Raw genomic sequence first — 23,691 nt, forward strand, 5'->3', positions numbered from 1 at the left:
TAACATTTGATAGTTCGTTGGTTCAGAGATGGATATGGAATGCAATCGACCGATTACTTGGTTAATTTAGCTCATAATTTGAGGATTGTGGAGAATTGTTTTACTTTTTGAAGTATCTATAGAATTTATTGGATCGTAATGTCTGAAGGCTTTTGTGGTTTGTGCAGTGAAATGTAAGGTAAAGATTTGCAAGCGATCTGAGAAACGTAACTCCCTAAGGATGTGTTTGTATTTGAAGAAGGAGGACAACTACTACGAAAAATACATGGCTTGGCTGTTGGATGTTTTCTGTTAAATACGGAGTGATTTATATAGAACTGACACATTTCTCTCTTTAATTATTCCGTTGGAAATTCATTCAATGACCCAATTTTAGCACCAAATTAAGTAGAGTTTCGATTCCTTGCCACTAAATGCGCAGATGTTTATGTTTTATTCCTATTGTTGGCAGCATTGACCCAATTTTAGCACCGAATTAAGCAGAATGTTCTGGAGTTTCGATTCCTTGTCACTAGATGCGCAGATGTTTATGTTTTATTCCTATTGTTGGCAACACTAGATGCGCAGATGTTTATGTTTTATTCCTATTGTTGGCAGCTCTTTTCGACATTTTGTGTCAACGTGAAAATGCAGTACACATTATATCAACGACTCTTCCTTGTGAAGCAATATTGGATTACGAATTCAATTACAGCTACTCAAAGGGCATACCAGAGAGAATTTGGTGTTCGCAATCCTCCCAAAAGAAACACAATACTGGGACTGGTAAACAAATTGGAAACAACTGGATCTCTGGTCAGTGAAAAGGGCAAGCATTGTTCATCTAGGCTTCCCACGGTTGTTGTTGACGTAAGAGCACGACTGGAGCAGTCAGCCAAAAAATCATTAAGACGTTTGTCGCAGGAGACAGGGTACACCTACTCAATGTGTCAGAGAGCTGCGAAAAGTGCAGGCCTGAAGCCATATAGGGTTACGGTTGTTCATCAGCTACAGGAACCAGACAAGGATAAAAGATTGAATTATTGTCGTTGGTTTCAGACGTTCATTGTGCAAAATCCTGCCATATTGTCCATCACATGGTTCACAGATGAAGGATGGTTCCATTTATCCGGTTATGTGAACTCACAGAACTCACGCCATTGGGCCATCGAAAATCCACATGTCATCCATGAAGCACCTATGCACCCGGTTAAAATCGGAGTTTGGTGCGCAATATCCGCACAGAGAATAGTGGGGCCAATTTTTTTCAACCAGACTGTGAACACTGCAGAGTACCGACTGATTTTCATGGAGTTTGTTGAGCAACTGGACGATGTAGAGCTGAGTCAAGGATATTTTCAGCAAGATGGCACTACATGCCATACATCAAATGAATCCATGGAACTAATTGCAAGTTTCTTTGACGACCGAATAATTTCCAGGAACCTGTGGCCACCGAGATCTCCGGATTTGACAACACCGGACTTCTTTCTATGGGGTTACTTAAAAGACAGGGTTTACGCCACACGTCCCCAGACATTGGACGATCTGAAGCACAACATCACACAGGAGATTCAAGCTATTGACAACAGAGTCCTCCAACGAGTGGCCAGTAACATGGAACGACGTGTTGAGTTGTGCCTTATGCAGAATGGAGGACATTTTCAACATTTGCTATAGAGGTAAATAATCTCCCAAAATTGCTCTACATTTTAGGTATAATAAGTTGTCGCTAGCACAATTCGTTTTGAAACAATTAATGAAAGAAATGTGTCAGTTCTATATAAATCACTCTGTAGAATAGTGCATTGATTTATGTGAGTTGCATGGTTTCACTTTAGTGTACATTGGAATTCGCGTATTTTGAAGTTGATTTAAATATTAATACAATTTGTAATTGTTGTTCAGTCAACTGTCCGAAGACAGGTCTGAACCTCATACCCCTCCATTGCATACATCGCTCTATGACAGCCATGTGGCCAAAGCCTCCTAGTACACTGTTCTGGTACAAGGAGAGATGTTATGACGATCTAGGCAGTAGTGGAAAGAAATAAAAACAATGTTTCTTCTTGCTACGAGTACATTTTATCCTTTTTTCACTAAATTTAGCAAAATTCAACTCCCCGTCCCCCCCCCCAAATTTTAATACACATTTGTTCTATGATTGCTGCCCGGTAGACCTGCTTGTATACAAAAAAATCTTAAACCTAGCTCAAACCATTTTCAAGTTATAATTTTTTTGTTATATATGTTTTCTAAGGTGCCTAATTATAAATAATGTCATAGTTTCAATGGATAGAGCTATAGACTCCTGGTTTTTACTAAAAAGTAGCATTTCTATTGAACTCTTAGATGAAACAGTAAAATGTATATGTCAGTACAAAGTTTAAGACCTGTAACCTAGCTCCTCTGTTTTAGACGGGTGCCAAACTTTTTGCCGACACTATATATTAATACAGTTGTTGAAGTTTTGGTAATTATCTATAAGTACTGGTTTTGGTTTTTTATGAAATTAATATGTTAAAACTTTGTGATTATTATTCCTAATGTCGAAACAAACACGAACTTTAATATATGTTTGGGGTACGCTGTGAAAGATTGTCTTAATAAATACCTGTAAATAACTATTGACGGTTTCAGAATAACCTCTGTAGTTTAAAATAAACTAATAATTTAAAAAATGATATTATATGACTTTCTCGTGTTAAATTTTACGTACCTGGTTGACACGTTTCGGCCTGTTATTGGCCCTCATCACAATAATGCTCATCATCACAATAACAAAAGTCGACAACAAACACAGATTCAAAGTCTACCCACAACAATAATAACACACATACACAACACATCCAATCACCCAACACAACACAAACAAGCTGCATTCCGAACAATGGTACACAGACTACTCAACATACCAATGAATCAACATGATTACAAAGAAGAGCTAAACACAATCAAATACATAGCACAAGAAAACAGATACAACTCCAACATAACAGACAACATAATACGAAAGACAAAACATAATCACAAAAAACTAAGAATACAACACAAACATAAGAACACAAAAAATACATCACACTAACATACGAAAACAAAAACACACACACACGATTGCAACCTCATTCAAGAAATTAAATTACAACATCGCATACAGAACAAATAATACTCTACAAAAAACATTTCAACACACAAACAATATAACCACACAGGCATATACAAACTCAAATGTAACACCTGCAACAACTTCTACATAAGACAGGCAGGCAGATCGTTTCAAGCACGTTACAAAGAACACATCACAGCTATAATAAAATTACAAAACACTTCCACATATGCAGAACACATCACAAATGCTAACCGCACCTACAGAGACATCAACACAGATATGGAAATTCTACACATCCAATCAAAAAGCCAGAAACTAAACACACTAGAACAATATGAAACATACAGACACACAAAAACACATCCAAATGAAATCCTCAACACACAACTCAATTTCAGAACACACACACTCTTTGACTCCACGTTAGGCCTACACTAGACAAACACACCCCCACAGGAAACAAAACAAAAGGCGCCAAGACCAGCAACAACCAGTTCTGAAGAAAGCTAATAGCAGGCCGAAACATGTCAACCAGGTACGGTAAAATTTTACACGAGAAAGTCATACAATACATATCCCAAAGTGATATAGTGTTAAAAGTTGTGTAATCAAGATGTAACTTATATTAAAAAATGACTTGTTTGCAGGAGAACACACTGTAAGGACGATGCGATCGAATAGGCAGTGGCTTAAAAGCATGGAGAAATGAAATAGCCTACATGGTAAGAACGAAGGACTAGATATCTTTACCATTGCTTAATTACCATTACAGATCTAAGTTAGGGGTATAGAATAGAATATGTGGCCACCGGCGTAGCTCAGTCGGCACAGGCGCTCGAGAGTGGGTTCGATTCCCGCTTAGGCTGATTACCTGGTTGAGTTTTTTTCGAGGTTTTCCCCAACCGTAAGGCGAATGTCAGGTAATTTATGGCGAATCCTCGGCCTCATCTCGCCAAATACCATCTCGCTATCACCAAGTCCATCGACGCTAAATAATCGAGTAGTTGCTGCAGCATCGTCAAATAACACAACTAAAAAAACAGGATTTGTGCCTTCAGGCTACGCTCGGGCATGGGGTGATAAAGCCTGGTTTCGTTCATCAAAAGTTTGGCCCGATAGTAAAGAGAATGTCGTTTAATCTGATAGCGAAACATCGGACTCGTTTCACCATAACACAGCCTTGCCATAGACCTATCGAGCAATTATTAAATAACGAATATGCTATAAGTATTTTTCATTTGAAATAGAAGCAGTACAATCAACTTCGTTCATCCAGAAACCACATCCTCTCCTTCTGAGCTACATATTGTGTTCTATTTTATGTTTCTGTAAAATACATATCTAAAAGTCATGGCAAAACTGACTCTAACTACAACATTGAAAGCTAATTTTCAAATGATTTATGTTTGGTAGCAAATGCTCCAGTGTGACGTTAGTTCCTCCATTTATAATGTATAATTACAACTGAAATTACATCAAGTTATATCGTACCTATAATTAATAAACTGTAAAAGTTTGCTGACCTTCAAATGCATGCAAGATTTACATATGAAATTGTAAATAAAACCTCCATAGAGTGGTAATTGTCTCGTGTACTGTATTGCTAAATGATAAACACGGCATATTCTTCCACAATACAAATAGCCCACATTACTTACTGTAAGTGCATGCGTTACAAATCACACCTATGAATCCAATATCAGTATTACTACATTCTGTTAAACGTTATGATCGAAGTTTAATATCATAAACGTATTAAAGGATGTAAGTACAGGAACTTCCGCCATTATCATTTGATCACAGACCGCAGTTCTGATATAATACTATTTGCAGACTAGCGTATACGTTTTAAATATAAACTAATGTTAGTGTACTTACCACAATTTACAATTCTAGTTCGACGCAGAATCCCATTCACACACAAAACACACTCGTACTTTGAAATCACACACTTTTCAACCAGACACGGTCAACAGCAAACACCCTACATTCTGCTTCGTTGTTTCGTATTTGACCGACAGGATAGGAAACTGTTGAAAATGATACGAACAAAGACGTGTCAACGACATCCTGTTATCCTTCGACTCATTATGCTTAATAACATGACGATTTTTATGCAAATTGATACATTAATATGACACATCTTATAGATCTTTTGAACCTTTTCACAATAATATCCAGACCAATTAAAACTAGGTATGTCATTTTAGACGTGATTAAATAAAACTAAACATTACTATAACATAATTGCTATTAAAAAACATACAGTAATGAGTATGTGCGTTTTTCTGTTTTGCTAATTAAACTAATACATTATGACAAATAGCGTCTAATTATATTTAATATTGCAATAAAGAGAAATTCTAATTATTCTGAATGCAAATTGGTATTACTGTATAAATAGCAAATAGTAAACATGGTTGCAGACAGCTGATTGTGCAGATTGGAGATTGTGAAAATTTGCAACTGTCAATTATATAAACATTATGGAGCCGGAAAACGAAGAATGTGTAATATTTCAACAAATGGACCTCTTTTCATTAGGATTTCCTATAATGGAAGAAATTAGAAGACAAGGAAAGCTTTGCGACGTTACTTTGAAAGTATGCAAGTTTCGTGAGAGGCTCAAGATAAAAACGCATAGTTAAGCCTATGTGTAATTTAATAATAGACGTTCGCTAAGTTAGAATATAAATAAGTTCTTTTGAAATCCTTCAATATGTAGTTGTAGTATACCAGTTAAACATAAACCAACGTACACTCAAATATTGTAGCTCAGAAGAAAGCAACCATAACCTGTATTTCAGTCTTTAAAAAGTGTGTATTCTTGTTAGTTTTAGTTAAAATTCTTAAATTTGGCGTTGAACGTTGAGTGAAATAAACATAATTACTTTAGGTTTTGAATATTAATTGTTTGCTTTCAGCAACGGGTTATGAAAATAATATGAATAATGTGAGCATTATCTAGAATTGGTTTTGTTTTCCCGCCTTCAGAGAATGTTAAATTATAGAAGAGGGCCAGTATTTTGAGAAAGTATATTTTACAGTCAGTTTTAAACTGTTATTTGGCCAGTATTTTAAGAAAGCATTTACAGTGAGTTTTAAACTGTTATTTGTGCTTTCATGCCAGGCCCCGAAATTCATTTAACGTTTATTTACCTGCTGTGAATTGACATCCGGTTTGTATTGAAAATATTCGCTAAATATGATATATTAGATTCCATTCAGAACTCTTGTACCTATTTTCATTCAATCTGTGCGCTTCTGTAATCGAAAGCAGTCAAACTTCTTACATTAATTGCTGATAGACCTATTTATATGTATCTCTCTTGCAGTTTTATATCTGTAATTATTTGTCATAATATAAGCCTATACTGGTACCTATTTTGTCACCACGATTATCATCGACGTCATTGTGTTCGGATTTTGGAGATTTCATCCTATTTCATCTCCCTATGGAACCACACACCAATGATAATAAGACCTAGAGAGCACCCTGAATATGACGGGAGGAAGAGGGCCACTTAATACCCACCATAAACTTATAGGCCTATTAAGTATGGGTAGAAAATTCACCGTACAATACGACAAACTAAGTCTGGACAAATGCAACAAATTCTGCGTTACATCAAAATGATTTTCAATCCTATATTGACGTAAATACGTTTTTGTTAAGTTAATTTAAGGAAATAATTTATTACCAGTATCAAGGACTGCCATAATACTAATCTCTATATAGAATGACGCAACGCTCAAGCTATTTTTATTATTATTATTATTATTATTATTAGGTAATTTCCTAGAAGACGGGCAAAATCCAACATGGCTGACGAAAACTACCAAAACGTTCTGCCAACTATGAAGTTCAAATGTCACCAAACATTATAAAATCAAAGATGGAAAATCAAACATATATTCATATTTTTAAGGAAGAAAAAGCACTTCGAAAAATGAAAATATGTTTAATTTTTCATCTTTGATCTTTATGGTGTTTGGTGGCATTTGAACTTCATAGTTGTTAGTACTTTTCTGGCAGTTTTGGTCCGAACTTTACCCCCACAAATCACTAAAACACAAAACAAAACAATAATTTATCACCTAATCAAACAAAATTCAATCCTCATTGACGTCTTCAAAGACAACCACTTCACTTGCATTATGACACAGGCTTCAAGGCAATCTAAACTTAAAGCATGCAGCCAACAAAGAACTAAACCACCACTTTGTCGTACAGTCAACTTCACATAACTAAACCATGTATTTACACAAAATGAAATTCTCTTTGAACTCTTATTACACCTTAACTTGTACGGAAAATTCAATGAACAATTCCTTGGAATCACAGGAACAGTTTTCTCGTCAACAATCGACACAATTTTTATTCACCAGCGAAAGAACTGAACCAAAATCGACATAAAATTTAATACTCTGTTCTATGTTCACACATCTTTCACAGATATCATAAAATGACAAACTTTCAATAGCTTTACCCATCAGACACAATATAACACCACTCACGTCAAACAACCAGGAACAACTTACTGACGTCATTATCCATTCAGAATTAACGAAAATTCTAGAACACATGATGACAGCTATAACCAATCAAATCGAAGGAAAATCATAAAATGACAAACTTCCAATAGCTTTAGCCAGCAAAACAGTATAACACCACTCACGTCAAACAACCAAGAACAATTGACAACGTCATTACCCATTCAAAATTAACGAAAACTCTAGAACAAATGACAACTATAACCAATCAAATTGAAACATCATCAATGCGACACCTCGTATAAAAACCTAGAACTAACATATAAAAGTCACTAAAAATCACTAACATTTAACTCTAAAGTAAAAAAGTTGGTAATACTTAGTACATCCAACCAGGTGCCCGTCTTCTATGAAATTACCTATTATTATTATTATTATTATTATTATTATTATTATTATTAACAAATTAAGCTTACAAAGCCCGTTATTATTGCAATTTATTGAATGTTAAATGTTATGTTTTATTTAACGATGCTCGCAACCGCAGAGGTTATATCAGCGTCGCCGGATGTGCCGGAATTTTGTCCCACAGGAGTTCTTTTACATGCCAGTAAATCTACTGACATGAGCCTGTCACACTTAAATGCCATCGATCTGGCCCAGGATTGAACCCGCAACCTTGGGCATAGAAGGCCAGCGCTATACCAACTCGCCAACCAGGTCGACTACAATTTATTATATGCCTGTAATTTCCAAACTTGTTTGCTCAACCCAGAATAATAATAATTTTGTTTTACACAAAAGCCGCCCTAAATAAGGGTTCGATAGATCGGCCTACTAATCAATTCAGAAAGAATAATAAGTAAACAAAACGATTTTGTGACACTTGGAAAGAAAAAGAAAAAAACATTAAGATAAGAAAACGTAGGAAATCATTTACAATAAAAATTTTGTTGGGTACAAATGATTACTAATTATAGCTAAGGATGATTTTAACACGTGAGATCCTATGGCATCAATCGTTGCATCAGAAATTTTATATTGTTTAAGTTGATTTAAAGTTTCACGTGGGATCGTGCCACGGGCACCGAACATGAGCCCAAAAACTGTCCAATGTATGATGTGGTATTGTGCTCCAAGATGCTGACAACAAGGCTCATATATGACTTGTTTTTCACGACACACCTCTTGTGGCTGTTGCTCATGCATCTCGAAACGGATTGTGGGATCAAGAATGACACCCTTATCCTTCTGCTGATCAATTATGATGATATCAGTATATATATAATAGTATGCATTTAAACTCTATTCAATATGCAGAATTTTTTTGCACGTTGTAATATTATAAGGGCAATAAATAAATGTTTAACTATTACAAAATTTTGCTGCATATTTTTAAACGTTTTTATTTTGTGATCATTTTGCATATAGGTTTTAGTACCGTTCTCTTACTGCTTTTTAACTCTTCGCGAATTATTTCAACAGTTCAACAAATAGTTTTCTGTGAGGTCCGTTACATGTAGGATAATATATCTGTTACTGAGTGAGCACTTGACAGTTGAAGTTCGTGGTGTACTGGATCTTAAATATTTTCGTGTCTTGCATTCTCTCTCTCGAATGATCCTTCGGCATGGATGTATTTACGTCAAAAAACAGAGGAAGGCAGTTATATTCATATCATAACATGGTGTAATTGCGAAAAATAATACCAAAAAAAAAAATCTAGGTCAAAATTATAACTTACTTAATCCAGATTTGAACCGAGGTCTAGTGACTCTGTAACCGTACACTATTTCACTGAGGCACAGGAGAAGACAACTGTTTGGTTTCTTATCTTTCTTACTAATCATTAAGTGTTTCAGTATTATAAGTTAAGAATTTAGATTAGATAAGATTAAAAATAGTACCTACAGGTATCGCCTTTAAGATTAAACCACAGTCTACTCTATACAGTCACGAAGCTTGAGTTTTAAGGGTGCTAGAAACAATAGACTGTGACGGTACTATTTTGCATTGGCTGTAATGAGGCGATATTAGCGATCCTAGTGGTGAGCAACTATCTAATGTTTGCATATTTACTACGTATTGAGCTTCGCGACTGTATATACTAGACTGTGATTAAACTATATTAAATTATTACATGAAATTAGACCGTATTGCCTACATATTAATTAGATAAATGAACAAATAGCATGAATTACAGTTGGCGTAAACTTCAAGTACCGGTATATTGCAATCTGTTACTAAAGTTTCCTTCTGGATATTGATTATTTGCCTGCATCAGATTAACATATTTTTTATCAAGTTTCTCCAGTTTTCTTACTTTAAAATCTAAGTTATGCTATATCCAATGCTGTGGAGTATGGTCAATGTGTCTGGCCATGAAACGAGTAGGCTTGGGTTCAAATCCTGGTTGGGGTTTCTTCCGGGGTTTTCCCTCAACCAATTAAATCGGAATTGCTAGGTAAGTTTCGACATTTGACCTCGGACATATTTCGCCATAATTAATTAGATTAGATTAGATCTTTATTAGCTGAATAGAATTACAAGCATTCATGGCGTCGTCAGTACACAAGAAAAATGACATAACATACAATATAATACAAAAATAGACTTAATTCTAAATAAATTTAACAGTTTAATATTATAGGACAAGCTTGATCTTCAGTCTCCACTGTTCTATCTAGTATCTTCTCTTTTTGCTTTTCCCTGTCTTTTCTTCAACTCTGAGTTACCTGAAACATAAATGGTTAAGGGTAGTATCAAGAAACGTTAAATTCTAAAATTTTAAATTTAGATATTCATTTGTGCAAAATGGCATATGTGTCAATAAAATGTTCTTTACCTCTTTTTTTTTTAATTTTCTTATGTTAAGTTCTTTGATTTTCTGTGGAAGTTTATTATATAAATTGCTGCCTCTATGTGATATGCTGTTAAGACTTCTGGTAAGCCTGTGGTAATTCAGATGTATGTTTTGGGATGTTCTGGTGTTATACTCATGATATGTTGAATTTGTTTTAAAGGAATCTATGTTTTGATGAATAAAGCACACTGTTTCTAAAATATATATGCAGGGTACAGGTAAGATTTTTAGTTCTCTGAAAATTTTTATACTTTCAGTCCGAAGAGGAACTTTTTTAATGATTTTGAGTATTCTTTTCTGCAATTTGAGGACTTGTGTCACTTTTGGTGAAGATCCCCAAGTAATAATGCCATATGATAGTATTGAATGAACATATCCAAAATAGACTGATATTAAAAGATCCATGGATGATATCTTCGCAAGGACTCGAAAAGCATAACATAAGCGACTCAGCTTCTCAGTTAGATGTTGTATATGCTTTTCCCATGTTAGACTGGAATCTATCCATATACCTAAAAATTTAGAGCATTCTACTTCCTTAATTATGGTATTACTAAGAACTATGTGAATCTGGTCAGTTGGATATTGATTGAAAGATACATAGACAGTTTTATTTACATTTAATTTAAGCTTATTATTTGCTAGCCACTTGTCTAGTTTCGTTGATGTTGCATTAATTTTCATTTGCAAGTTCTCTTCCTATTTATCACTCAGTATTATGTTTGTGTCATCTGCAAATAAGACAGTTTTCCCTTCAGTTATATTTAACGGGAGATCATTTATGTATAGGAGAAATAATATTGGACCAAGAATTGAGCCTTGAGGGACACCATGGGGCATAGGAACGGATTTTGATTTTACTGAGCCAATTAATTCAGAAATCATCATCCATACCATAGCCCAGGTTAATTTCACGGTGCAGCGTGCTGTACTTGTACAAGAGCGCAGCTGTTCAGCTATCCAATCACTCATAGAATAGGAGTGGTAAGCACAATAAGCCTCAGGCTGCAGTGCAAGCCTTCGGGCCCCTCCTTCGTAAAACGAAAATTCTAATAGGTGATTGAACAGTGTTCATTCATAGTGTCCTGCCAAAGAGCAGGTCTTTCACTGCAAACCCAGCATTCTCCAGTCTTTCCTATTTTCTGCCTTCCTCTTAGTCTCCGCATATGATCCATATATCTTAATGTCGTCTATCATCTGATATCTTCTTCTGCCCCGAACTCTTCTCCCGTTCACCATTCCTTCCAGTGCATCCTTCAGTAGGCAGTTTCTTCTCAGCCAGTGACCCAACCAATTCCTTTTTCTCTTTCTCATCATTATATTATATTATATTATATTATATTATATTATATTATATTATATTATTTTATATTATATTATATTACATTAGGTCTATATTATATTATACATACATACATACATACATACATACATACATACATACATACATACATACATACATACATACATACATAAGTGTTCTGCCTATGGGTAGGCCTTTCACTACAAACCCAGCATTCTGCAATTTTTCCTATTTTCTGCCTTCCTCTTAGTCTCCGCATATGATCCATATATCTTAATGTCGTCTATCATCTGATATCTTCTTCTGCCCCGAACTCTTCTCCCGTTCACCATTCCTTCCAGTGCATCCTTCAGTAGGCAGTTTCTTCTCAGCCAGTGACCCAGCTAATTCCTGTTTCTCTTCCTGATCAAATTCAGCATCATTCTTTCCAACACAGCTTCATTTCTTATTCTGTCTGTCCATTTCACACGCTCCACTCTTCTCCATATCCACATTTCAAATGCTTCTATTCGTTTCTCTTCACCTCGTCGTGATGTCCATGTTTCTGCCCCATACAATGCCATACTCCACACAAAGCACTTGAGTAGTCTCTTCCTTAGTTCTTTCTCCATAGATCCGCAGAAGATGCTCCTTTTTCTATTAAAAGCTTCATTGGCCATTGCTATCCTCCTTTTCACTTCCTGGCAGCAGCTCATGTTACTGCTTATAGTACACCCCAAGTATTTGAAGCTGTCCACTTGCTCTACTGCCTCATTTAGAATTCGCAAGTTTACCTTCTTTATTTTTCTTCCTATGACCATGGTCTTCGTCTTGTTTGCATTTATCTTCATCCCATACTGCTCACAGTTGTCATTTAGCTCCAGTAGCATATCCCTTAGTATTGTCTTCTCTTCTGCTAACAACGCCATATCATTAGCAAATATTTTGCATTTTATTCTTCTTCCTCCTACTGTCACTCCTCCCATTGCTATCCTCCTTTTGACTTCCTGGTAGCAGCTCATGTTACTGCTTATAGTACTTACTTACTTATGGCTTTTAAGGAACCCGGAGGTTCATTGCCGCCCTCACATAAGCCCACCATCGGTCCCTAACCTGTGCAAGATTAATCCATTCTCTATCATATCCCATCTCCCTCAAATCTATTTTAATATTATCCTCCCATCTACGTCTCGGCCTCCCCAAAGGTATTTTTCCCTCTGGCCTCCCAACTAACATCTATATCCATTTCTGGATTCGCCCATACATGCTACATGCACTATTGCTTATAGTACACCCCAAGTATTTGAAGCTGTCCACTTGCTCTACTGCCTCATTTAGAATTCGCAAGTTTACCTTTTTTGCTTTTCTTCCTATGATCATGCTCTTCGTCTTGTTTGCATTTATCTTCATCCCATACTGCTCACAGCTGTCATTTAGCTCCAGTACTATACCCCTTAGTATCATCTACTCTTCTGCTAACAACGCCATATCAGCATATATTATGCACTTCATTCTTCTTCCTCCTACTATCACTCCTCCCATGTTCTGAAAACAGTCCTTCAAGTAGATGTTGAACAGGGTAGGTGATAAAGGTCATCCTTGACATACTCCTCTCCCTATTTCGCTTCCTTATGAAATTTCTTCTCCTATCCTGACTTTGACTCGTTTCATATGGACAGTCTTATGGATATGAATATTGGTGGAGATCCATTTTGAATCTTGCGTACACTACTTTTAACACTTGAATATAATTAATCGATTAACTAGCGGACTTACTCGTGTTAATTATGTAAGATTTGTGCGGCTTACAGCTATTTCAGTGCTTCACTCACCATCCTCAGAGCCTACTAGATCTCGGCGTCATCTCGAACTTCTCTGCCTGTTATGTGGGTGTGTTTGATTGTTGAAAGGTGTTGAAGAGTGGAGTCAAATAGTCAAACAGATCAATTTCAGTACATACACACACACACACACACACACTATTTGACTCCACTCTTCAACACCTTTCAACAATCAAACACACCCACATAACAGGCAGAGAAGTTCGAGATGACGCCGAGATATAGTAGGCTCTGAGAATGGTGCGTGAAGCACTGAAACAGCTGTAAGCCGCACAAATCTTACATAATTAACACGAGTAAGTCCGCTAGTTAATCAATTAATTGGTGTAGAGCTAGGCCTATTTTAGAACTTACCAATTTTAATGAAAAACAAAACGAAAATTGTAATTTTTGACCAGAAATAATAAAATTTCACATCTGCCTGTCCTTAAATTAAAAGGTCTGTGTCCATCTCTTAATTTCTTTTATGCTCGACCATGCCGAAATGTAGTAATTATACACCTGGTAGCAGTCCTTTAATGCATGTCATTAAAGTACACCTACTCATTAAAGTACAGGTGTTTTCAGCCAATGACAACTCAGCTTACAGGTGTTCAGCCAATGACAAGTCAGCTTTGTACCGTTATAAAACCGCAAGTATCGATTATTCTCGGATATGCAATCGAAAGAGAATTAGCGAAAAGTCACGGAGGCTGGAAATCCAATACTGTCGCAGAAGGTTATGTTCTGTTACTATAATAATTAGCGTTAATTGTAAATAATATTCAAATAAATTCAATTTGTCATCTCGTTTTTCAATGTCGAATTCAATAATCAAGGTTATACCAAGTTTAACAGGATTACACAAGGTCAATGACATTATTGTTCTTCGGAAAAAAATCAATACTTTCGCGTCTGCGCACATCTCACAATTCACGACCTAGAACAAGGTCACTTCCGATCTTGTCAGATACAAATAAAATGTATACATCTGAATACCGGTAATTTCAAGTTAGAAATATGGTCGAGCATAACAAGTCGTATGAAACTCGCCTATAATGGTAATTAAGACGCTTGTATGAATATTATGAAACTCGCTTGCACTCGTTTCATAAACATATACTCGCTTCTTAATTACTATCATTATAGGCTCGTTGCATAATGTACTATTTTGATCTATTTATTTTTATATTTTTTGAGGTCCTCTGTTGAAAACTGTACATTTAGCCACATAGTGTTTTAATGCCGATGCTGTTTTCTCCCCAGGTGGACGATCAGTCATTCAGTGCCCACAGGATCGTGCTAGCTGCCACAATCCCCTACTTCAACGCTATGTTCACCCACGACATGGTGGAGAGCAAGCAAAGGGACATCACCATCCAAGGCATCGAGGCAGTGTGAGTAGAATCCATTTCTTCTCTTTGTCTTGTTCTTTTTTGCATGTCCCTGTTGCCTTATAGCGTTATGGGTGTCTTCATCCATGCCTTCCATGATTTTCTGTCTTTCGCCAGCCTTCCCATATCCATCATAGTGTTCCCTCGTACTCTCCCACTGGCATGTTCATAACACATGTATTCACTTCATTTGTAATGTTCGATACAATAGCGGCTCCTGCATATTTCTTAAGAGGAGGAAAGAAGTTAACAGCGCAAAATGACACCTTCTTGAGAAAAACATGCTACAAATTAGCCTTCATGCATACATGTAAGACCAGGTAGTGTTGGGGTTGGCCTTCTCTTTCGTATAGCAATAATCTGTTCTTGTAAACTGAGTTTCCTAAATTGTCCAAATATGTTTTCACTTCCATTCATTGGTGGATAATTGCACAAATTAACAATTACAAGGAAATTCACAAACTCACAGCATTTTTAGCGCACACTACAGCATCACACGTGTTGGTAGAGACTAGCTACTAATATATAACCAGAAATGTTTTACAGAAGTCGGAATGAGAAATAATCTGTTTGGAAAGCGAGAACACTGCACCCACCCACGTGGTCTGTGTTGCCACATGTACATTTTACAAGTTCAGTATCACATGCTTTTAAAGAATGTCAGTTCTTGTAAAGTCATACTACCATTATTGTTCAAAGCTGCTGGTGGCCGATTAATTTTTTTGTGTTAAAAATAATGTAGTTTGCAGTACTTTCAATTTCAAATATATTTGTACAAAACTGACAACTTGGCTGTTGTCCTGTCCAGTAGACAATGAATGGAAGTGAATTTCAGGGGCCAAAAATATCTGCGATACTAACGTAGAACTACTTCCTCTTTGTTTTATATAAATCTAACTTCAACTTTCAGATATCCTCGAAAGTTTCAAACCATGAGTAGTAGCTTATATAAAATGCAATGAATAATATATTTTGATTTACGATTTAAAAAAAAAAATATATGGTGTCTTTCATAGCTTTGCATTAAAACTGTTTTTATTGTGCCTCCTCCTAGATGTGTTATAGTCGGGTTGAATGCAGCATCGCTAGATGACAGAGGTAGCGAGTTTGCTGCAAGACCAGTTGGTTTCTATTTCCCGCCCATGCGCTGATTCAGAGGAGAATCTCCTCCCTAACTGTTCATTCGCTTCCTTTAAAACTGTTTTTCTTTCTCTGGCCGCTAGTGTGCTGTTGTCTATGTGTGTTAACTGCAGGAAAGGAGGAAAGGATTTGCTTTCCTCCACACAAACAATTGCGCATCTTGCTCACAGTTTTCTAGCGGCGCATGAGCACGCATCATTTAAAACTCGATCAACCTAGGTTTTCTTATAGCTGTGAACTTAAAAATTATCGAATCTTCCTCGAATTTCAAGGCATATATTTCATTCGGTATTTACTTTCAAAAGAAGAAAAATGTGAGGAGGATGTTCCTCCCTTCCCTCCCCCGAGAAACCGCCACTGGTTCGATACTATGATCATATCTCACCTTCTTTCGAGAAGTTATCATGGCTTAGGTTACATGAGAGGAGAAATCTGGACTCACTTTCTCTCTTATTTCGAATTATGTACACTTCATCTCCCTCGTATTTATTCGCCCGTTTTCATACTCTCTCTCGCTATCATAATATTAATACTCGATCACAACGTGATAACATGCTAGAAATTCCACTCCACACATCATCTCTGTACCCCTCATCTTTCACTGATGCTACTTCTCGTCATTGGAACTCTCTGTCACTTGAAGTCAAGGGCTGTCGAACATTGAAATCTTTCAAATCCAAGTTAAAAAATTATCTTATGACGAGTTGCCAAACTGACTTACTGTTATGACAAGTGTTGTATTGCATGTTTCCACATATTCATCACATATTTGATATTCTAGTGATATTTATTTTATTTCATCTGTTTTTGTTTCATCATATTTCCTGATAATGGTATGTCTACCATGTGATAACTTGAGCTAATTTTCCTTGCTGTGTGCAGCTAATAAAATAATACTGTGTTCATTGTATGGTTTGTACTTTACTATTTTGTTGTTATTATTATTATTATTATTATTATTATTATTATTATTATTATTACTTACTTACTTACTTACTTACTTACTGGCTTTTAAGGAACCCGGAGGTTCATTGCCGCCCTCACATAAGCCCACCATCGGTCCATATCCCAAGCAAGATTAATCCATTCTCTATCATCATATCCCACCTCCCTCAAATCCATTTTAATATTATCTTCCCATCTACGTCTCGGCCTCCCTAAAGATACGATGAAAGAGTAATGGAATGGAGAAAAATTCCCTCCGGCGCCGGGATTTGAACCCGGGTTTTCAGCTCTACGTGCTGATGCTTTATCCACTAAGCCACACCGATACAACCCCAACGTCGGACAGAATTGTCTCTGATTGAGTTCCAACTCTTTTTCTCCGTTCCATTACTCTTTCATTGTATGATGACACAGAATATCTGCATGGAAATATCATATGTACTTCGGTACATTAAAATAATACTCCCTAAAGATGTTTTTGCCTCCGGCCTACTAACTAACACTCTATATGCATTTCTGGATTCGCCCATACGTGCTACATGCCCTGCCCATCTCAAACATCTGGATTTAATGTTTCTAATTATGTTAGGTGAGGAATACAATGCGTGCAGTTCTGCATTGTGTAACTTTCTCCATTCTCCTGTAACTTCATCCCTCTTAGCCCCAAATATTTTCCTAAGCACCTTATTCTTAAACACCCTAAACCTAGGTTTCTCTCTCAAAGTGAGAGTCCAAGTTTCACAGCCATACAGAACAACCGGTAATATAACTGTTTTATAAATTCTAACTTTCAGATTTTTTGACAGCAGACTGGATGATAAAAGCTTCTCAACTGAATAATAACAGGCATTTCCCATATTTATTCTGCGTTTAATTTCCTCCCACGTGTCATTTACATTTGTTACTGTTGCTCCAAGATATTTGAATTTTTCCACCTCTTCGAAGGATAAATCTCCAATTTTTATAGTTCCATGTCGTACAATATTCTGATCACTAGACATAATCATATACTTTGTCTTTTCGGGATTTACTTCCAACCCTATCTCTTTACTTGCTTCAACTAGAATTTCCGTGTTTTCCCTAATTGTTTGTGGATTTTCTCCTAACATATTCATGTCATCCGCATAGACAAGAAACTGATGTAACCGTTCAATTCCAAACCCTCTGTGTCATCCTGAACTTTCCTAATGGCATACTCTAGAGCAAAGTTAAAAAGTAAAGGTGATAGTGCATCTCCTTGCTTTAGCCCACAGTGAATTGGAAAAGCGTCAGATTACTATTAACAGATATTTAAAATTAGATGTAATAATGTTTGCAGATGTTCTTGTTTTACTAGCAACATCAGAAGATGATTTGCAATGGTCAGTAAATAATTTAAATTTAATAGCTCAAAAATATTCAATGAAAATATCCATTAACAGAACAAAAATAATGTTGTTTTGTGGTAAATATCCAATACCAAGCAAAATTTGTTTAAATAACACATTTTGGAAAGAGTTAATGAGTTTAATTATTTAGGATATAAACTTTCTTTTGTTGAAAATTTGGATTTATCAGAGAAAATTGTAAAATTCAACAAATCAATGGGCATCATTAATAGAGTTTTAAAACCTGCATTAGTACAAAAATCAACTCGTACTCGTCTTTATCAAATAATAGCTCGACCAGTCTTATGTTATGGGAGTGAAGTGTGGACTATAAGGACAAAAGATGAAAGCAGACTAACAGCTTGCGAGATGAGATTCATGTGCCGAACAGCTGTCTACACTAAATGGGAGCGAAAGAAAAATGAAGATATCCTTCAAGAACTTAATGTGTCATCAGTATTGGACTACATCCCCAGATATCAGTTAAACTGGAAGGAACACGTCTCAAGAATGGTTTCATCCAGGATCCCTAAGGCAATAATGGAGTATCATCCAAATGGGAAATGGTCACTTGGTCGACCTATGAAAAGATGGCAAGAAAATCGCTTTTTCAGGCCGTAACAATTCTTTTGGGACTAGTGAAAATCGCTTTTTCAGGCCGTAACAGTTCTTTTGGGACTAGTACTTGACAGGATGATGATGATGATGATGATGATGATAAATTGATATAATTGTATCTTTGCATTCTTTTTCTGAGCCGTGAAATCTTTCCATTTGACTGGCCTACTGTCGGTGACTCAGGAGAAGACGAGAGTGGACTGAGGAGGAAGGGATGTGAACAGATAACGTACGACAATACGTGCAATATTTGTACTGCAGTAAGCAGAAACATTAGGTCTCCTTCTGTTCAACTTAGCTTTAATTTCCATACGCATTGTTACTCATGCTACCTGCACGAGTAATAACCTGGCTACTGGGATGCTTATCTGAGCGATGTTTATAATAATCAGCAGCGATAGTCAAGATGATCACATTTTTTCCGCTCGTCTTCTCCTGAGTAACAGACAGTATCTTGTAGTATGTCTCATTCCTACAGACTTGTTGTTTACATTGTATTATGATTACCTACTTCAGTTTTTTTGTGTGTGTGCTGTATTTGGTAAATTTGTAGTGTTTTTGTATCGCAGTTTTATTCCTGGTTGAGTGTTAGAGAAGGCCATACTCTGCCAGATTAAATAAACCATTATTATTATTATTATTATTATTATTATTATTATTATTATTATTATTATTATTATTATTATTATTATTATTACTACTACTATTATTATTACTATTATCACTATTATTATTACTATTATTACTATTATTATTATTATTACTATTATTATTACTATTATTATTACTATTATTATTACTATTACTATTATTATTATTATTATTACTATTATTATTACTATTATTACTATTATTACTATTATTATTACTATTATTATTACTATTATTACTATTATTATTATTACTATTATTATTACTATTATTATTACTTACAAATGGCTTTTAAGGAACCCGAAGGTTCATTGCCGCCCTCACATAAGCCCGCCAGCGGTCCCTATCCTGTGCAAGATTAATCCAGTCTCTATCATCATACCCCACCTCCCTCAAATCCATTTTAATATTATCCTCCCATTATTACTATTATTATTACTATTATTATTACTACTATTATTATTACTACTATTACTACTACTATTACTACTACCGTTACTACTACCATTACTACTACTATTACTATTACTACTATTACTATTATTACTATTATTACTATTATTATTATTATTATTACTATTATTATTATTACTATTATTATTATTATTATTATTATTATTATTATTATTATTATTATTATTATTATTATTGTATTTTCATAGTCACGTTGATTACATTTACAATCACGCAATCAGAATGCTAGGAATAATACGGTCAATAACTTATTCTTTTTCCACGCCCGATTCTCTTTTAATGCTATACTATACATTGGTGCGATCGAAACTCGAATATGCATCTGTAGTTTGGAACTCGATTACAGCTACGGACTCGGCTAAATTAAAAAATATACAAAGAAAATTTATATCTTTATGTTCATTCAGATTTCTGCCCATTAATTCCGGGTATAGTTATGAGAGAAAATGTGAATATTTTAATTGTCAAAATCTATATGCTAGACGCCATGAGCTAGATTATCTGTTCTTTTGTAAAGTCCTCAGAGGTGATATATCCTGTGACTCTTTCTTAAACAATATTACCTTACGTATTCCAACAAAAGATAAGAGAGCCCACAAACTTTTCTATATTATAAATTCGAAATTTCTTTCACCAGTCTCCAGATGCATTAAAAATGCCAACATGCATGGCTGCGAATTTGATCCCTTCAATGTATAGACTTAGTTTGCTCTTGGCAACGATTTATTATTTATGTATTCTTTTAGGCATTATACTCAATTATCATTGTCTCATAGTATTCTTAGTTATGTATTTTAAAGTCATCCATTATTTATCCTTTCATCGTCATTATTGTAATTAATTTTAATTGTATTTATGTGTAATAATTATTTTTGTATTATGTTTTTGTTATATTCTTTGTGCTGAACTATAATTGGCCACTGGCTGTTGTACAGCACATTAAATATAAAGAAATAAATAAATAATAATAATAATAATTATTATTATTATTATTATTATTATTATTATTATTATTATTATTATTATTATAATAAAATTGTTTATTGAAAAAAAAAGAGGTAGATTACAAATGTAATACGCACAAGTATTGGTATCACAAATTATGGCATGAACACTAAATCTTAATTAATCTTTTGTCGGACCTCTATAATCCTTTATACCTCTGTTTTCTGGCTGCAAAAGGGTATCTGTCGGATACAAGGGGGGAGAGCCATTAATCCTTCCCATTGAAGGCTTTAAGGAGCCAACCTGGACAAATACCCAATGTCCCATCCCTACCTTCCCGTGGTGCAGCTGTTAGTAAGCATAATTTACAAGGGAGGGGCTACTCATCAATTAGCACTGGTCATCTTGATGAGTTAATGACTGAATTTGGTATAATTTTCCTCTATCCAATACCTAATTCCCTCTTTACCCTTTCCTATCCAGTCCTCTGACTGAACTCTTACTTTCTTCGACCCCGACGGCATTAGAGCATTCGAGGCCTAGGGGTTCATTTCCCTTTCCTTCCTCCTCTTTCTACTTTTCTGTTCCTAGTGTTGACCTGCTATGGCACTAAAATCGTCCTCCAGTGGCTTAAGGAGGGAAAGCTGGTGATCAACAAGATCTCCCAGCTAGGTCCAATGGACCCGTCGACCAACAGCAGGTGTGGTCCTCCAGACATTCTGGGGGTTGTGTGTGAATGAAGTAGCCACCAAAACGTTAAAATATGGTGTTCACTTAAATCGGCTACAACTTGCCATTTTTATGGCTGGCCATGATAATATCTTTGAAAAATATTGAAGTGCAAGAGGTCAAACGCCTGGCATTAGAAAACAACAACAACAACAACAACCTCTGTTTTCTCTTCTCTTTCTTGTAGTCCACACCAACTGGACACCTGCTCATTGATCTGTGTGGTAGTAATATATATATTTTGATGTACCGAAGTACATATGATATTTCCATGCAGATATTCTGCGTCATTACATGATGAAAGAGTGATGGAACGGAGAAAAATTCTCTCCGGCGCCGGGATTTGAACCCGGGTTTTCAGCTCTACGTGCTGATGCTTTATCCACTAAGCCACGCCGGATACAATCCCGACGCCGTTTAGAATCGTCTCAGATTAAGCTCCATCTCTCGGGTTCCCTCTGGTGGCCGCCCTCTGCACTACGTCATAGGTGTCTATGAACGCAGGACCGAAGTCCATACATGTGTTGAGGTGCACTCAGATGAGTGACTAATTGGCCGGGATCCAGCGTGGCTTAGTGGATAAAGCATCAGCACGTAGAGCTGAAAACCCGGGTTCAAATCCCGGCGCCAGAGAGAATTTTTCTCCGTTCCATCACTCTTTCATCATGTAATGACGCAGAATATCTGCATGGAAATATCATATGTACTTCGGTACATCAAAATATATATATGATATGCGTAATAAATCACTTTGTGATTTAAGACGGCGTCCATACCGTCGGATCCCGGCCAATTAGTCACTCATCTGAGTGCACCTCAACACATGTATGGACTTCGGTCCTGTGTTCATAGACACCTATGACGTAGTGCAGAGGGCGGCCACCAGAGGGAACCCGAGAGATGGAGCTTAATCTGAGACGATTCTAAACGGCGTCGGGATTGTATCCGGCGTGGCTTAGTGGATAAAGCATCAGCATGTAGAGCTGAAAACCCGGGTTCAAATCCCAGCGCCGGAAAGAATTTTTCTCCGTTCCATCACTCTTTCATCATGTGTGGTAGTAAGTTAATTGGCCTTCCTGTTTGTATGCCTGTTATCTGATACGACGTTGTGTTGCAGTGCGCTGGAAGCTCTGATCAACTTCGCATACAGTGGCAGGGTGATACTGGACAACAACAACGTCCAGAGTGTTATGGTGGGGGCCTCGTTCCTACAGCTGCACAAGGTTAGAGATGCCTGCGCAGACTTCCTCAAGAGAAGGCAAGTACCATATCATCATCATCACCAGGACCTGTTCTATAAGAGTGCGGTCTAATACATTATTACCAATGTTGAGAATTATATACACTAAAAATCCTAAAATATGCACTTAAAAATACCGATATATGCACTTAAATATGCACTGAAGGTTGAAGGTAATCTTACTATAGTATAGGGTCCTGATAAACAAAACAGTAGCCAAATAATTACCTCTGGGGATCAAGCCGGCCAATTGATATCTCCAAACCGAGAAATTATGCGTCCTAGGAAGAAATTTCTCAACAATCACAATGTGTCTCTGGCATACATTCTTAAGTTAGATTCCATGGAACTACTCTGCAGCACATATAAGGATCACCTTCAGATTTATACAGATGGATCTCTAAATCCTAATAATGGGACATTGGGAGCAGGGTATTATATTCCAAAATATCAAGAAAGTTATTTCATACCATGTTCATCCTCCTCCAGTCCTGACACTGAATTGCTAGCTATTGATGCTGCTATTCAGTGTGTTACTCAAATTTCTGAAAAATCTATTTGCATACTTACCGACTCCAAGGGGGCTATATTTAATATAATCAAATATGTACCAAACCTATACATGCACATAGAATTATTCC

General features: G+C 36.1%; 2 protein-coding genes across 6 annotated transcripts in view; one reads left to right on the forward strand and one right to left on the reverse strand.

Moving 5' to 3' along the window:
* The window catches only part of Spec2 (CDC42 small effector protein Spec2), a 155,274-nt gene extending 145,874 nt beyond the window's left edge, over window positions 1-9,400 (reverse strand). For 2 of the 3 annotated variants that reach the window (XM_069844619.1, XM_069844621.1), the window contains exon 1: window positions 4,967-5,121. The gene's annotated coding sequence lies outside the window, so the exon portion shown is untranslated. Of the gene's footprint in view, window positions 1-4,966; window positions 5,122-9,326 lie in introns of those variants that run through there. The other variant, XM_069844620.1, reaches the window with a different exon arrangement.
* KLHL18 (Kelch like family member 18) overlaps window positions 5,499-23,691 on the forward strand; it is a 51,393-nt gene continuing 33,200 nt past the window's right edge. The window contains exons 1-3 of one of the 3 annotated variants that reach the window (XM_069844616.1): window positions 5,499-5,691; window positions 14,814-14,944; window positions 22,928-23,068. In XM_069844616.1, coding sequence (XP_069700717.1) covers window positions 5,575-5,691; window positions 14,814-14,944; window positions 22,928-23,068 — 389 coding nt within the window. In that variant the 5' untranslated portion in view covers window positions 5,499-5,574. Of the gene's footprint in view, window positions 5,692-9,531; window positions 9,631-9,896; window positions 10,047-14,813; window positions 14,945-22,927; window positions 23,069-23,691 lie in introns of those variants that run through there. The other 2 variants (XM_069844617.1, XM_069844618.1) reach the window with 2 other exon arrangements.

This window comes from Periplaneta americana, chromosome 2 (assembly GCF_040183065.1).
Source record: "Periplaneta americana isolate PAMFEO1 chromosome 2, P.americana_PAMFEO1_priV1, whole genome shotgun sequence".
Lineage (NCBI taxonomy): Eukaryota > Metazoa > Arthropoda > Insecta > Blattodea > Blattidae > Periplaneta > Periplaneta americana.